This window comes from Chamaea fasciata, unplaced genomic scaffold (assembly GCF_029207755.1).
Source record: "Chamaea fasciata isolate MVZ Bird 193981 ecotype frontalis unplaced genomic scaffold, bChaFas1.0.hap1 SCAF_6, whole genome shotgun sequence".
Classification (NCBI taxonomy): Eukaryota; Metazoa; Chordata; class Aves; order Passeriformes; family Sylviidae; genus Chamaea; species Chamaea fasciata.
Window position 1 is genome coordinate 42,409,750 of NW_027094091.1, and position 17,022 is coordinate 42,426,771.

Here is a 17,022-nt window from a genome sequence, read left to right on the forward strand (position 1 = left end):
TGCAGATCCTGGCAAGGAGGGTGAGGAGACATTTGCTGTGGTGGGAACACATTAAGGTGTCAGGAATGGACACCTTGCCTACCTGATGCCATATAACAAAATATTTTCCTAGTAAGCTCCAGGAAAATAATGGAAGAAAGTTATTTATTATATTACTTTCATTATAAAATATTAATTTTGTCATCTGCTTGGTGATTTGCAGTCTGAGGTGGTTTGCATTGTGAGGCCCAGTCCATACTTGTCTTTACCTTCTTCAGCTCAATAATGAATTGTGAAGAAGCTGAAGTAAAGGTTATTGGTTGCCTTCAAATGTAAAATTAACATGAGGACACTTTTCAAAATGTTGCTCAGTTCACATTTTGCCATACAATTTGCCCTGAAAAACATTGAAATTCAATTATTATAGGCTATGCAGTTTTCTTACTTTGAATATTAAACTTGCATTTAAGATATGTCCTAAGTGTATCTAATATAAATTTTAAAAAATGCAGTTGTTCTAGACATGCTGTATTTTTCATTAACATGCCTGTAGTTTTTGTTATTGTACACTGAAGAAAGTTAGTGAAGTATGATTTCCATATTCATGAGTAGGTATATTTAAATAGCTGCTGTTGATAGTTGTAGTAATTATTTCATTTTGAGAATGTAGTCGTTGAGGCTATATCTCTGTTTTGTTGAATTCAAGTATTTGTGTAATAGCTAAACAATCTGGTTTTTTCTTCAGTTGCCACAATTCAGTGTTCATTTCAGAGGCTGCAGAAATATTCTTTTATTAATATTGCCTTTAGCAGTGTGCTTTTTCTTCCTCATAGCTTTCTTTAGAGGCGAAAAACCCCCCATAAATATATTTGTATGTTTGTTTCCATACTCATCTGATTTGAATGTCTGATAACTTGACCCTTCTCATTGCAGGGGCTGAACAACCTTTGAATGGTCTCTTCCTACTCAAACCATTCTATGATTTTAATATAAGAATATAAGAGTGGGTTTTTCCAGGACAGTGCCTGTGATGTCTAGAGCAGAGGTAGTTCTATCTGACCAGTTTGGAATTTCATTTGTATGTGATTTCTGTCTTCAAAATTTATGCTTGAGTACAGATATCCAAACTTCGAAGAGTAAAGCAGTCTGTGTTGAAATGTATAACAGCAGAAAATTATGCATTCTGTTATACTTCATTATTCCATTTTTCCTCTCATTCACATGTTTTGAAGCTGTATAAATGTAAAGGACACATACATGTCTCGAATATCAAGATTAGTCATTTATAAAGGGTATGTGAGAGCAGGACAATGGCAGTGAAATTCTGAAAAGTTTCTAAGATATTCGGTCTGGTACAGGAAATTATTTTGAAAATCTGAAAGAAAATGTTTACATGAAAAAAGCTTGATCCCTTAATTATTTTTACTTCAATTACTGCTCTGTTGATAAATCTTACCTCAAAGAAAAATAGCCAATGCATTGAAACTATAGGGTATTTAATTTTTAAATTGCTTCATTTAGGGACCTTGTGTTTTCAGAAGTTCAATAATGGGGAGAAAGGTTCAGTTTTTTTATTGCTTCGTTTGTGATAGGCAAGACTTGGTCTTCTTACTGGAAGTCAGCACTTTGTAGAAGTTTGCCCATCTGACACCTAAATACTATAGCACCTAAACTCATTATCAGCTTTTCAAAATTATCAGTGCACCTGAACTTGTGTTGACCAACTCTGTACCTTTAAAGCAGAATTGTAGTAGAATATTTATTTCCTGACATTCTGCTGCTGATTTTGATGGATTAAAGATGTTAGGTATGGGGCTTAGAGTGGAGGCTGTGATCAGGGGGGAAATGTGGACAGAAAAGAGAGAGGAAGAATGAAGGGTCACTTGAGACAAGGGAGGGTAGAGAGATGAAAAGGAAAGAAAATAGCACAGTTAATTAGAAATGAGGAGGAAAATAAAGTATTTTCCAGGTGGTGTGCAGTTTATCTTACAGCAAAACTATCAGTTTCCTCCACCTGTTCCTGGCTACTCCATTTCATGTCTTTAGAGCTTGTCAGTCATGTCTTTTGTGTTGTGCAGAAAATGTAAGGAGTGAACTTAAATTGCACACGAGCCTGTGGAGAGGCAGGTGGAAAACAGCTTCTGTTAAACTGGTTTTAAATAAACATCCTGTGAGAGTACTCTCACTGATGAAGCAAAGATGAAAAGAAGTATCCTTGTCTCTTCTATATGAAATGGTAGGTCTTCAGTTTTTCAGCTGCTTCATCATCACTGCAAAAGGTTCAGTACACCTTCAGCGGGTGTGTTAGTGACTCTTACTGCCTTTCTGCATAGAGAGACACTTTGTCTCTTGCTTTTTTGTTATCCACCCTGCCTATCCAATTTTCTTTGTCTTACACTGAAGCAAGTGAAACCTAGATATAAACACTTGACACTCACTCACAGGCAAAGCTTCTGAAGAACCTAAGGTTTTTGAAATAATTGGAGACATCTCTATCCACTTTGACAGCATTACAACTTCAAAACCACATATCCTTTAGGTTTACCAAAAAAGCCTCTATGTCAGAGATTCTGTATCTGATAACAGTTCAGTTTGGCACAAAAATTTGATAGCGTGGTTCAGTGACAAAAACTTTGGAGGCTCTGATGAAAATCTTGATGGCCTTTTAAGCATCTTACAGCACTGACATTAAGAAATACAGCTGTTCAAAATAGCATCATTTCTACTTATTAAGACAAAGTCTCCCCTGCCAAAGGCAGGGTAATTTTTTTTTTTTAAAGTCTTGGTAAAGAGGTCTACTAATAGCTTTAGCTATTCACACAAATTTGATCCTTCTGAAGTAATGAAAGCATTAATCGTTGTTATTTTGACTTGATGGTAGTTTATGTCCCTTTTTTTTCCATAAGGGACACAACCCTCAGGACTCTGACAAAGAAGTCATTGTAATTGTTACTTTTTGTTGCACCAGAGAGTACGACAGTAGTTAAAATACTTGAACATTTAAGACAAGGGATTTTTAAATGAACAGCTGTGGCTTTCTGTTGCTTGTTAACATGTTTTGACGAATGTAATTTTCTGTCAGAAATATACTTTATATAAGTCAGCCTTCATATTTTGGAAGAACTGTCTTTTGCTTGCTTCTGAGTAGATTAAGTACATCCACATCTTTAGAAATAAAAGGAGTTGTAGTTCCTTCTCCATTGGAATGATACTTTTTTTCAGTTGTCAGAGCAAGAATTGGGCCATAACCAGTTAATAACTTATTAAGTATATGTCATATGTGGCATGTGAGGATATACACTGCTTCTTCAGGAAAAGAAGGTTCTGCCTCCATTGTAAAACTTGGTCAATTTTCTTAGAGAATAGGTTTCTCTATATACGTAGTTAATAATTTAAAAATACTTTTCAGTCTTTACATAACTCTGTAGCATGAATACAAATTGGCTGAAGAGTGGGGTTTGGGGTTTCTTCATGTCTGTTTAGCAATAATGAAGCTTGAAAGAAACAGTTTAACACAAGCTCTTGTGAGTTTGGTTTCATGCTGTTCAGACCATCATTTTTAGATGCTTTTTATTCTTTACCTCACTTCTTCCCTGGTCCTCTTCCCTTAAAAATCCTTCTGATTTCTGTTCTAAAGTACCTGAAAGCCGTGGAGACACAGAGCATCTTCTGACAGTGAGCAGAGCACATTTTCCCCCTTCCCCTGCCTTCCCTTTTAGCTCCTGTGCAGGGATTTCCTCATCATGGAAATCAAGAGCCTGGGGAAGGGGCTTGCCCTGAAGTAGGGGTGTTGGCATTGGGCTCACTGCCTTCTCCATTTCTCCATATTGGCATGGGGTTTTGTGGTAGTCCCAGTAATTTGTAGGCTGATGATTGTCCTTTAGTCCTGGTCCCCAGGCAAGAGTCCTGGCTTTTGGCTGCCTGTGCAGCAGCATGAGCCCTGGAAACATGCCATGCTTTATTTTCTTCAGAAGCACACCAGGAGGATGTGGGATAGATCTTGTTTGTGGGTGAAACACAGACACACGATGCACAAGATCATCTTAATTTTCCACTTACGTAAGCCTTTATGAGACTGTGAGTGCACCAAGAGAGGTAACATTACAACACAGAAGAAAAAACAAAAACCAGGACAAAGCAAAAATCACTATGAAAACGTAGAAGTAAATGCTGATAGCGGTTTTTTTCCAAAAATAAGTCTGAACCTGTGGACTCACTAAGCAAGCCCTCAAAGAGTTTTGTGGGAGATTGTTATATGGCACGGTAAGTCTAAAGGAGTCATATCCAGTCTGAATCCTTGGATAGTTTGATGAAGGTCAGGTTTAAAAATAATTGACATGAACAACTGGATTGCAGAATTATGCAGCGTAGTTGGTTTGGGGTTGACTTGGTTTTCTTTGTATCACAGCTACTGTGACTGCAAAATGGAGCTCACCCTAGCTCAGCATGGTTTGTCATGTGTATGCATGAACATCTGATCTGTGTCAGCAGTTTCCCTGAGTGACTGCTACAAGCACAGCATGCTCAGTGTGACTTTGAAGAGCTCAGGATTCTTCCTCCATCTGTGTTCTAATGTACTTCGTAAAGCACAGGCAGACTGTACATGTCTGTGCTGCCTCGTGCCTCTGAACATGCCAGTGCCTCAGTGTTCACTGTTATCTCTGCCACAGTGGACCTGCTTTCTTTTAAAAATGCTTGCACTTCCTATGGCTGTAAAATAAGCTTGGATATATGAACCCCTCCAAAGTCATGCAGGGAGTCCTCTGAGAAGTAAATTGCCATTAGTTTCACTCAGTTGCCTGTGGGGTCTACACTTCAGCACCCACAGAATTGTCTTTTTTGCAGATTGTCACAAAATTCAGTGCTTTGTCATAGCAAATCAGTATTTTTCTGTAGCATAGGCTGGTAAGCCAGCTTGCAGTTGCTCCTTTCTTCTCCAGTTTTACTCCAGAGCAAGGCTAAATGTGGTCCCATGTGGTATTTTAGTGGGCTTTTGAAGGGCATGTGTCAGTAAATTGAGGATAGGTCTTGTAGACAGCAGCCTGACAGGTCAGCTTTTGGCTGTCCTGCACTGCTTTTAGTCTGTGTCCCTGGTTGAAAAAGCCTCATATTCACTCTTATGAGGGTCATGCTTTTACATCTGAAAATCTCATAGAGAGAAGTTATTCCTCCTTTACTGGAGCACCAGTCACCAGAGAGGGGCATGTCTTTCTGGGGCACAAAGCCCTGACTTTTATCTGTGAAGGAATAGGTGGAGTGTTGTTGATGTCAGCACAAGCAGGTGAGGTTAGACTAGCAGGGTTTTTGATGTGTGGTGCTCATTAGCATTAACAAAACTGACTTTGTGTTCAGGCCTCGCTGTTGTAGAGAAGCTGAATTTCTCTATGTACTTGATCAGCCCCTGGTGTTGTGCTGCACATGCTGCTTGCTTATGTGCAGTGTTTTGGGGTGTTGCAGACACTGTAAGTTGCTTTTAATGGACATTTTTGTTGATCAATATTATTGCAGTATGTTATGTTTCCTAATGATGGACTGAAGCAAGTTGTGTACCATCCTATTTTAAAAATTGATGTTGTTTTTTTGGGTTCTTTTTTCTTATATATCCAACAGGGTGGTCTGAGTGCCCAAGCTTTTGTTCGCATCGAGATAGAAGATATTAATGACAATCAACCTGTTTTTGAACAAGACATCTACGTGACAAGTATCAGCAGTCACACACAGCCGGGAACAGAAATCATCAATGTTGTTGCCACAGACAGAGATTCAGGAATTTTTGGTGTTGTCACATACGAACTGATCCCAGGAGAATTTTCTTCTTTTTTCACAATAGATACATCCACAGGTACTTGTATGAGTCTATGATTCAGAAAGGTGATAATTATACAAGATGTCCATTTTCCTTGATGGTGCTTTTTGTATTTGGAGTCATGGCATACAGGTGAAACCTAGATTCTGATGAATAATAATTCTAGAGGTAGATGGAGGGTTTAGGTTTAATATTAAACTTTTACATTCACTGGAATAAGCAGAAGAATGGAAAACATAGTTCATGCCAGCACAATGAAGAGCAAGCAGCATGTCACTTATCCACTACTTTCAGCCCTAAAAATATTGATTGTTGTAAGAAATAATAAAACATTGGTTTTTTTTACAAAAATATCTGAATTTCTGAAATTCTTAGGCTTAATCTTGAAGAGCAATAAAACACCCTTCAAGATGCTCCTCCTTTCATTTCTTCTCTGTTTCTGTTCTAATCCTTCTCTGTACTGTGCTAGGATAAATCCTCATTCTGATCGGTCTTACAAGGCATATTTGCCTCCCTGTTTGACTCAATATATGGCTTTGTAAGTGTCTTTTTCTGCCTTTTACTTTCTGATGTGACACCTCACCCTTCTGAAGAGAGGCTCAATGAAGGAGTGGTAATGAGAGCAGAAAACCAATTATGGCAAAACCAAATTTTCCAAGAAAGGTTGACTCTCACAGATTGAATTACTCTTCCCATTGCTACAAAGCAGCCTCTGTAGTCAGCTTTCTAACCTTAAAATAGCTGTTAACATCAGCTGAAGAGAACGTGAGCATTGCATCTACAACTGGCCACGGTGTTTTTCAGTAAGTGGTTGACTAAACTGGAATTGCCATTTTTCTTGAGGGCCAGCTCTTGCATGTGAATGTATCCTGATCAACAGATGGTCATGGCACAGATTATTTTATATGTTTTAAGATCTTTTTAGATTGTGGTACGTGTGTGTACATATTAGCTATTTGGCATACAAAATCTTGCAAGGATCTACTCTTTAAAAAGGTGTCTGTTTTTACACAGTTCTCAAAACATTCTGATGAACAGAAGAAACTAATCTTCTTAGGAAGTCAGGCTGCTTGTCTTGGCTATTTCAGAATTTATTTAACTGTGGACTCTTAACTACCTGTCAAGTCAGGTTCTCAGGGGCATAACTGATGTCAAAAATATGTAGGTCAGTCAATAATTAGGGAGCTGGATCTCCACAGGCGTTTAACTGGTCATTTTAAAACTGTCCCATCAGGCTTGTCGAAGAGAGCCCCTGTGGGTCACATTAGCAGCACTGGCTTTGCAGCAACCCTCTGCTGAAAGAAAGCCTTTTGAAAGGCTTCTTCCTTGGTTTGTGACCTTTTGGCCTCTCTTTCCAGTTTGGCACTTTGTATAGGAGAAATGTCATGCTTAATGATGAAGACTCTATAAGCTTGTAAGTTACTATTACCTTGTGGATCTATCATGGTATTTTATCAAAGGCAGACCAAATTCAGGGTGAAGTTGCTTGAGGTCATTATTGCTGACATTTCATGATGAGAAAAGCTCTTAGGTCAGACACTATTCCCAGCATTATAGTGCTTGGAATCTGATTGCACTTAATCAGATCTCCTGGGTAATTCACAAGGTCAGACTGTGTCTAATTTTAACTTATTAATATTAATGCTGTGGACTTTTTTTTTTCTGAATACACTTTTTCCATTTATCTTCCTCCACATCTACTGACAATAGTGCCTGTGCTCAATCACTGGTGAGGTGAATGATTTTTAAACTATTAGAAAAAATTAATATTTTAAACAAAAAAAAACCCTCACATTAAAATTGCCAATTTATCACACAGAAATTTTGCAGTCTTTGAGCTCCAAAACCTGTTCAGTATTCAGAGAGATGAAACAAGTGGCTCACTGTTAGGGCACAGAGATTTTGAGCTCTTCCTCCTTACCTCTTGTTACAACAGAGATATTTTCCAGTGTTCATTGTGCTAAAGCTGTCTTCATATGCTCTGATATATGGCCTAATTTAGCCGTGCCTCTCTGAAGGTTATGTGAGGGACTTCATCTAGTTAGCTGGGCTGCATTTTGTGAACAGAGGGCAATGGACAAGCATGTGAAGGAACAGGCATTCTCCAGGAGATGAATGCTCAAACCAGAAAGCCAAATGAGATGATATTACAGTTTGGTCTCTGTTTTTCTGATCTTACAGATGTGCAGTCTGTTACTGGTGTGTTCTGCAGTTTTTCCAATTTACAGTGTGGCATATTCTGTTTTATCTGCTCTTCTCATTATTAGAGGACCTAAACAGAGGGACAGTTATGGCGCTGGAGAATTCCGTGGATTTGCCTGCCGGATAAGTTTTATTTTGTAAAATATTTTTTTTTCTCACTGATAGAGCATTTAGAAAGGAAAAATGAAAATCAGTGCATTAGTAATTTTGACTGCCTCTTTTCATTATAGTCCTTTAATATTTTATGTAGACAGAGATATTTTCAGTATTATGAGATTGAAAATAATTAGTAGCAAACAGTTTGTCACATTATACTATGATACGTTAAGATAAATGCAAGATGATGCTGTTGTCCATGACATATGCTTTTTTTTTTTTGGCGTTTTTTCTTTTTTTTTCAGGAAAATTTATCTCACTGTAATTTTCTTCAGGGGTGTTTGTTGAGTGCTGCACTTAGAATACTCACTAAAAAATTAACTTTTGAATTTTTGGAAGAGAAATGGATAAAACAGTAAAGTAACAATTGAAACCCAAATTCTTCACTGCTATGGCTTGCTTCTGCCTCTTGTTCATTAAAGCTCTTAGTTTTTCTACCGGCTGGTCAACTCCTGACTATATAGAATATAACAGTACTGCTTTTGATACATAGATATCATGAGGCTGAGGCACATCCAGGCTCTTTGAAGGGGCTCTATCTTTTGTTTCAGGCAATGGGACATGTGGATGTTGTAAATAGATAAATTCAGTGGGAGTGGGAAGGAAAATTAGTGGTCTCAATGTCCTTTCATTGACCAGACAGACCATTCTGCTAATTATTTTTTTATTCTAAATGAGCTTTATTATTTATATTTGTTTGCTGTTTTAGCTTTTAGACACTGCATTTATTGTTTGTGATATGCTGTTGTACTCATAAATAACATTTATTGTGTTTCCATTTTTTAAAAAGCTGAAGTGTTTTTCATTTGATTAATGATAGACTTTCCACAAGAAAAACCACTTTAAAAACTATGTAACTAGAAAAATGCATGGATAGGAAACTGTAAACCAGCTCCTCTGCTGGTTCGTGACTCTTGCTATCATTTGTTTCTAGTGTTGGTGTAAACAACATCTTGGCTTCATTATGTTGCCTTTTGTAGATATCTGATCCATGCATGATCTATGAACAGTACTCGTGAATTGATTAGAACAGTGCAAGTTGAAGAGCTCTTCTGGCTAAGAAACTGTTTGAGCTATCTTTGTTTATTTTCCCATTGTTACCTAACAAGCTATCTGAAAGACAGTGTATTTATAGTTATGGCTGAGCTGGTAATTAAAAATGTAAGTCACAGAATGCAATCTTAAGTGTGGCAGAAAACCTATGCAGTGCTTAATTTTTAGACTTTAGGATTAACAACAGAATTTGTAAAATTCCATTACAATAACAGCATTAATACTTACCTTCAGCCAAGGGCATGTAATTAATTTTTCCATTGATCTTAGTGATGCTGTTCTCGAGAGATGGGTAAAAAGATGGTTATCATCATAGCTCTGGTTCAGGGAAGTTGTTTCAAACCAACAAAATGAATACTAGTCCTTGAAAATTATTCTGGATCAGTGTGACTTTGTGTCAGTCTTCAGGTAAAAGGTCTGTTTGTAGTCTTAAAACAAATCCCCTGGCTAATCCCTGTGTGCAAAGAAAACTTCTATGAAGGCTAAGCAAAAGGCAGCAGCCAGTGGTTTGTCTTAATGTGAATGTATTTGTTATTTAAGCCTAGCATGAAAATGATGTAGAGAAAGTATTATTCTCTCAGTGTATGTTACAGCAGTATAAGCATTTAATTTAGTGTCTGTTTCTTTCAACTCTAAGATATTTAGGCTCATGTTTCTGTGATTCCTACCTAATTTAGATGCCTAGAACAAAGGCTATGACCTTCCTTTTGTGTATTTTATAATGTTTTCTGTGAACATGGTGGATAGACCTGGGCTGGATGCCAGGTGCCCACTAAAGTCCCTCTATTACTCCCCTCCTCACTTGCACAGGGGAAGAAAATGATGACAAAAGGCGTGTGGGTCAAGAAAAGGGCAGGGAGAAATCTCTCAGCAATTACTGTCATGGCCAAAAGATACGCAATTTGAGGAAATGACTTTAATTTATTGCCAATCAAATCAGAGGAGAGTAATGAGAAATAAAAACTACATCATAAAAGACATTCTCCCCCCACCCTCCCTTTTCCTGTACTTCACTCCCAATTTTCTATTTCTCCTCTGGCCCCAGCAGCACAGGAGGATGGGGAATGGTAACTGTGCAGTTCATCACAGGTTGTCTCTGCTGCTCCTTCCTCCTCACACTTTTCTTCTGCTCCAGCACAGGTCATTTCAACAGGGTCCAGTCCTTCAGGAACAGAATGATCCAGTGTGGTTTTCCTGTGGGGTGACAAGTCCTGCCAGAAAACCTTCACCAGTATGAGCTTCCCACGGGGTCACAGCCTTCTTTGGGCATCCACCTGCTCCATTGAGGGGTCTTCCATGGGCTGGGGGTGGATCTCTGCTCCACTGTGGACCTCCATAGGCTGCAGGGGAACAGCTGCCTCACCATGGTCTGCACCACAGAAGCCACTCCTGTAGCTCCCCCACAGCCAAACCCTTGCCACATAAACACAGTACACTGAGATATTTGGAGATCTCTCCATTGACTTGAAGATACTTGGATCACCCTTTTGTTATAGTACTTCCTGTAACTTATTTACACCAAAAAACACATTTTGAGGGGAACAGACAAGCCTTGTTGCAAGAGCTGGTTAGTAGTTGAACATGAGAAAGAAATTTCAGCACAGGAGTACAGCTCCTGCAAAATGAACATTCCTTTGAGGAAATTTTGACTTGCTAAAAACCTGCTCCCTTTAAGATGCACTATGATTTCTTTTTAACAGAAGAGCAAAGGGCATCATGCGACTAAAATGTCCTGTAGAAGACTGTAGAGCAGTCTAGGAGCTTAGTCTATTGATGAAAAGGATAAATACACCTAAAGATCATGCAAATTTAAGAATTTAATTACCTTAACCAAAAGCCAAATTTAATTTCAGCATCTTATCACTTTAACAGTGCCTAGTAAAGGATACAAGAAGAGGGAGTTGTGTAGAGCTTGTACAGAACAGTGCCTCACTGATATGTTTCTTGTGGCAGTGTGCATTTTAGTGCTGTACTACTTTCATTACAGCACTATGGAACCATATGTAAATGCAATTTGATGGCAAACTAACTTGCAATAAACTTTGATTTCGTTCAGAATAGATTCATTCCAGTTAAGGATGCTGACAAATTTTGTTTTATTAAATAATAGCAATGTTTTTTACAGATGCATCTTAGGAAATTTTAATTGCATAAAAAAGTTTTATTTTTATTGCAATACAGGTTGAAAAGTAAGTTGAAATACCAACATTTTTTTAATGCAGGGGAAAACCTCAAAACCTAACTTAACTCCATGTATTATACAGTGTTTAATATATAGCAGATTGTACTAGGCATCAAAGTAAAATGGGGATGCACCATTTCTAAAGAGAACAAGGCCATATTTATAATGATTGATGATGTTTTTGTATAGTATTGTATGAAAAAATAGTTTATTTTTAAACTACTTTTGGCATTCTCCTACAGCATGTAGTACATTTGCTAAACATATGAAGAGCTTCACATAAATAACATTTAAAATTAGGAGTGTTTTAGTTTGGAACATTTTGGGGCCACTTCTTTTTTTAAACTCAGTTTCTTCAATTACTGTCTTTCTGATCTGTCATATGATATTGATAGTGTATTTGGAATGCTGCAAATCAGAGGAATATGCCTGAGATGTTGGTTTAACACAATAAGTTTTCACCTTTGAAGAAGTTCGAGTTAAATTAAAAAGGAAAAATTAGTGGCCTCAGCTGAGGACATTTACCTTCACTGAGATCTCATCTAATGAGAAATTTACCATGAAGAATGCAGAAAATAGTATATTGTCCAAGGAGAACATGAAACTTGCTGTATTAAGTGTAAGGGTGCAGATTTTGTCCCTGGAAGAAAGCTGTGTAGCAGAACAGCATGAAAAAATATCCATACTGCTACCTCCTAATGTATCTTTTTTTCTTTGATGTATGAAATCAAATAGAATCAACTATCTACAAAGAGAAATATTCCTACAAGCTATGTGCCAAAACCTCAACCATGCAATAGTGGGGTGCACACGAGTTTATTGTGCATAAAAGAATGCAAAGTATGAACAAAAATACTCTAGCCCACCCTCCTTTCTCCTGGTTAAGCCAATGTCAGATCTCAGAAACAGAAGAGCCCACCAGAGGCAAAGAGCAAACTTCCATGGCATTGCACAGATGATGTGGGCTGATTAAAATGGTGAAAAGGAAAAAGTTATGCCCAAACCTCCCCTCCTATTTTAGAGGGGAATAGTGTGATATTTATACAGTGAAATTTAGACAAGCAACTCTTTTCTTTGCTAGAGACTGTATGGGTCTCAGAGTACAGGATTTGTGTTCTCAGTTAACCAAAAGAAAAGAAGAAAGTGGCAGGTCACACCAAGGGAGCAGACAACTGTGACACAATGCTAGAATGGATGGAGCAGGGAAGGGGGTGCAGCAGAAAATCAGTTCATTAAAATGAAGGGCAGCATCTGGAATGTATGTTTTATAATGCTCTTAATATAAGAACAGCAAACATGTCTTCTTTGGCTTATAGCAGACTTCATTCTGTATCTGTCCTGATACATCTTTTTGTACAGTGCCTTTAAAGAAATACCATCCCTGGTTACGGTTGCAGTTGAGTTTTGTTACCAGGTTGTGCACTGAGCTATTTTTGGATCTAGAGGCTGGCAGCTTGATTGAAAAGGTCCTTGACTGAAAACATCCTTGATTAAAAAGATGTTTTTGGAAAACTTTGATAAGCTAAGCAAGGGAACGTGACCTGTTGAGAAGGTGTGGCAGGACTGGAGCAACGCAGACTGTCGGGAGAGGTCTCTGTCTTTTGTCTTTGAAAAAACCACAATTCACCAGGCCAAAGTCCTGCCTGCTTACTGGTGTAAGCTTTGATTTCTGGATGGACCCATGTTTGCATGAGAGTGTTTGCTTTGTACACAATCAGACAGCACACAGGCTCTGAGTTACGATTCTGTCAGATTAAAGGAAATAAACCAGGGCGGAAACAAAGGAAATCTCCTTGTAACAGCAAATGATATCTCTTCAGTTATCTGCTTTACTGAAAAAGTAGAATTATGCTGGTGTTTTCGTGGTGTTGCTTGTTTGTTTGTTTGTGGTTTTTTTACGGAATAATTATCTAAACATGTAATAGTACAAAATAGAGAAAGCTAGGAGGAACCTGATCTTCTAAACTGGCAAAATATAGTCTCTAGGGACATAAAAGTTTGCATCCCAATTTGCAAGACTGTCTAAAAAGCACTTGTGTAAGAGAAAACTGAGTCTAGATGAAACCATTCTAGTACTATATTCATGCCCTCTTGTGCTCAGCATGAGAGGCTGATGCTCAGGTGGGTACTCTGTTTGTGACTAATGGAACTGCTGTAATTAGAAATTCATATTTTTTGTGTTGAATACTTCTTAGCTCAATAAAACTCTCTGTTACCTATAGTATTTGAAATTGTAGTGTCATGCTTCTGGGGGAGCTGCAAGGTTAAAACTGCTTACATTACTTTATAGATCCAGGTGCTGGTTTGTTATGTGCAGACTCCCAACATGTTCAGGGTCTGATGAAGTACTCTGGAACAGACTTTCATGTGCTAAGCAAATTCTTGTGATTCAACACAGTATGTTTATATAGTACTGGTTGTAGACACTAAGTCCTTTTGTATCTATTTCTCTTTCTAAGAAGAAAACTGTGAATTGAGCACAATAATTTGCTAAGAGGGACCAATGTTGAAAGCATCTCCAGTGCAGGGGTATAACACCTGTAAAGTACAAATGTAGCCAGAAGATTGATATGGGTTTGATCAGTTATGTACTACAAAAACATTCAAACACTGAATATTTTTAATCTGAAGAAGTCCTTTTCTTTGCCAAAATGCAAACCAGTGTTTGTGCCATCAAAATAAGCTTTTTAAAGGTTTTCATGTGAGCTGAACCGATGTGTATTACAGCAGGTAGACTGTAAATAACAATATCATTCCTTATTAATTTCTTCCTTCCCCTGGCAGTTATTAAACCAGCTATTCAGTGTATTTGGCAGTGTTGTTATGGTTACCATCAGGAATGCAGCTTCACTAAAAAAGGTGCATTTTAAGTACAAATAAAATGCTACAGCTGGAACTTGTATGCAGAGCCAAGATGACAGTATAGACAGTAAATTGGATAAACTTAAATAGAAATGTCAAGCAGAAACACTACTATTCTTCCTTAAAACAATGCTAATTTTAATGTTAATGCAAAATTCACACCTCCTAACTGCATGCATCTTCTGGAAGATCACCCTGTCTGTACTCATCTTGAAGTTTTTTCTGACATATAAGAAGCAAAACTGTGCAGGCACCCCCTGCACTGGGAAGCTGCCAAGCTGAGGTGGCTGCTCTGGGCAGATCAGTGGGTCAGCTCTGACCTTCACAGTAGTGAACAGCAGGTCCAGTGGCCAGCTTTGAAGGTGAACTGGGGTGAGGAACCATATGGACCTTTTGGCCATCTGCTTGTTGTCTGAGCTGTGTCAGGTGATGCCAGCTGGCCCATCCGAGGCTATTTGCTGAAGAAATAGTGCCATCATTTAAATTTGTTAGGGTGTTTAGTTTCAAGGGCTTAGGTAAAATCACTGGTAACTGTTGATTTTTTTCCTCTTCCTATGTTCTAAAGTTGCTTTTTCATTTCATGAACAATGATACAATATTAGAAGCCATTTAAGTTGGCATACCTGTGCAATCCAGACTTCATTACTGAAGTCGGTGCATCCTGATTTTTATCTTTGCAGCACTTGACTAGTGGAAAATATTTGGTTTACCTACAAATGGCTATAAATGTAGAGCTGATTTTTTTTTTTCCTTATGAGAGACCCCTGTGCAAAAACAGATTTTCAAAATACTCAGATGGAGATCCATGTGGAAATCCTTTTGGGTTAACTAGTATGATTTTTTTCCCATACAAGAAGTTATTTTGGTGAGTGAACCTGCTTTGGTGCTGTGTTCTGTTTTAAGATTAAGACTGAGCACAGGATCATGAATATAATAAAAAATATATTTTTAAAAGAACCATTACATTTGGATTTTTGTCTCCTGCCTTTAACTGTTGAGAAACAGCAGCTAACTCACTTGTGGAATAGGATGCACCTCCACAAAAATAAGAACAGCAAAATCCCATGAGAAATTTTGCCATTGCTAGAGGATGTCCCATCCTTCATTAGTCCATTTGCACTTTCTGGGTGAATAGGCACAAAGTGAAGAGCCAGATGACTTGGAAATTCATGTCCTACCATGTACAGCAAGTGAGGAAGTATGAAGCAGATGAAAGAGTTGGCAGTCATGATTTTGCCTTCAATACTACTAGTCCTCCCCATACATTCAGTCCTCCAACTCATTGTAATGATTTCTGCTAGCCCTTAAGCACAGATTGTTCTGCAGCAAAATGCCTGTAAATTCCAGACTGGCTGTGCTGACCTGCCTGGGAGCAGAGCTGTTCCCAGACTACAGCCTGCAGTGGCAGTTGCCAGCATGCATCCAGCATTGCAGGTTCTGCCTGAAATCTGTATCCAGATCATATCCAGGCAGCAGGCAGTCTTTATGTCGTGCTTTTGATTTATCAGAGTTAGGATCTGCAGTCAGTTACGCCCATGCGGATCTAGTCAAGAAAATGAGATTGCCAAGGTGTGACTGAGGCTAGATGTGTAATTCATCTGGTGTGTAATTATAGAATTGTTCACCTGTGAAGCAGAATTGATTCCAGCTCTCTCGCATGCAGAATAAGGAATTAATCAGAGGTAAAATCTTCAAAGCACTGCAGTGATATAAATATTAATTTGAAAAATGGTAATTAAATGTTTTTAAAGGCAGCAGATAAAACTATTCATTTATATGGTAAGTCAAGCTGTAAGAAAGGTGGCACTTTTCTTAAAGTGGACCCACACTTGTGTCTTTGTGGTCCCCTGATGGGAGCTTAAGTAAAACATTCCTTGTATAGGAGCTGTCTCATTATTCCCTTTTCATTTCAATGTTTATAGAAACTGTTTTGCATAATGGAAGAATATATTCTGTACCACAGCAACCTAATTGTCTTTCAAGTTCTCTGAAGCCTTGAATTAAAGGCTGCAAATGATTGTGGTAATAACATTAATAAGCCCTAATCTTAATTACAGAATGAGGAAGAAAGGAAAACCATGGTTCATCTTCAGCCTGTTACTTAGTGTGACATGCCTCTGAGTTTCACACACTGAACCTGTGACTTTGGCAGTTCCTGCTCCTTGCAGTTTCATCTGTGTTTCTGCCTTTGCAGTGTAGTACACAGGCACCTCATGCACCCTGCTGCAGCAGATGAAATGCACCCAGCTAGCCTGCTCTGAGGTGTGCTGGCAACTGCTTATGGCCCAGGTGGTCCTGACTATACATTTTTGTCAGTCTGCTGTTTTACCTAATCATACAGAAAGTGAAATCCCAGATGCTGCTTTCTTCTACAGATTCTTTCCCGTCATGTGGTGCCATAATAGAGCCTAATGAGGCATATTCACCAACATATGGCAGAGCTATCTCAAATATCTCTATAGATTATGTATCACCAGATGCAAAGCTAATGCCCAGTCCTACAAATGCTGAATGAAACAGAATGTACACGGTTATAAGTCAGAAAGGGTTATTAAATTTCTGCATACTACAGTTTTTGAGGTTGGAGGGAACCATATGGAAAACACATACTTTTTACTTGGATTCTGCCATTGTCCTTACGGTGTCCCTGGTCCTGCAAAAGAGAGCTGAGTTGGTGAGATGTACTTGCCTCTTCCCCTTTTCCCCTATGACGCAGCAAAAGAGTGAAGAAAGAAAACAAAAGCTTTTATTAATTTTCTTTTTGCTTTCCATAACTGAACTG

The 17,022-nt window shown here is 38.3% G+C and overlaps 1 protein-coding gene across 1 annotated transcript in view; it reads left to right on the forward strand.

Moving 5' to 3' along the window:
* The window catches only part of DCHS2 (dachsous cadherin-related 2), a 79,966-nt gene that overhangs the window by 19,196 nt on the left and 43,748 nt on the right, over positions 1-17,022 (forward strand). The window contains exon 5 of the mRNA XM_066185083.1: positions 5,590-5,821. Coding sequence (XP_066041180.1) covers positions 5,590-5,821 — 232 coding nt within the window. The remainder of the gene's footprint in view (positions 1-5,589; positions 5,822-17,022) is intronic.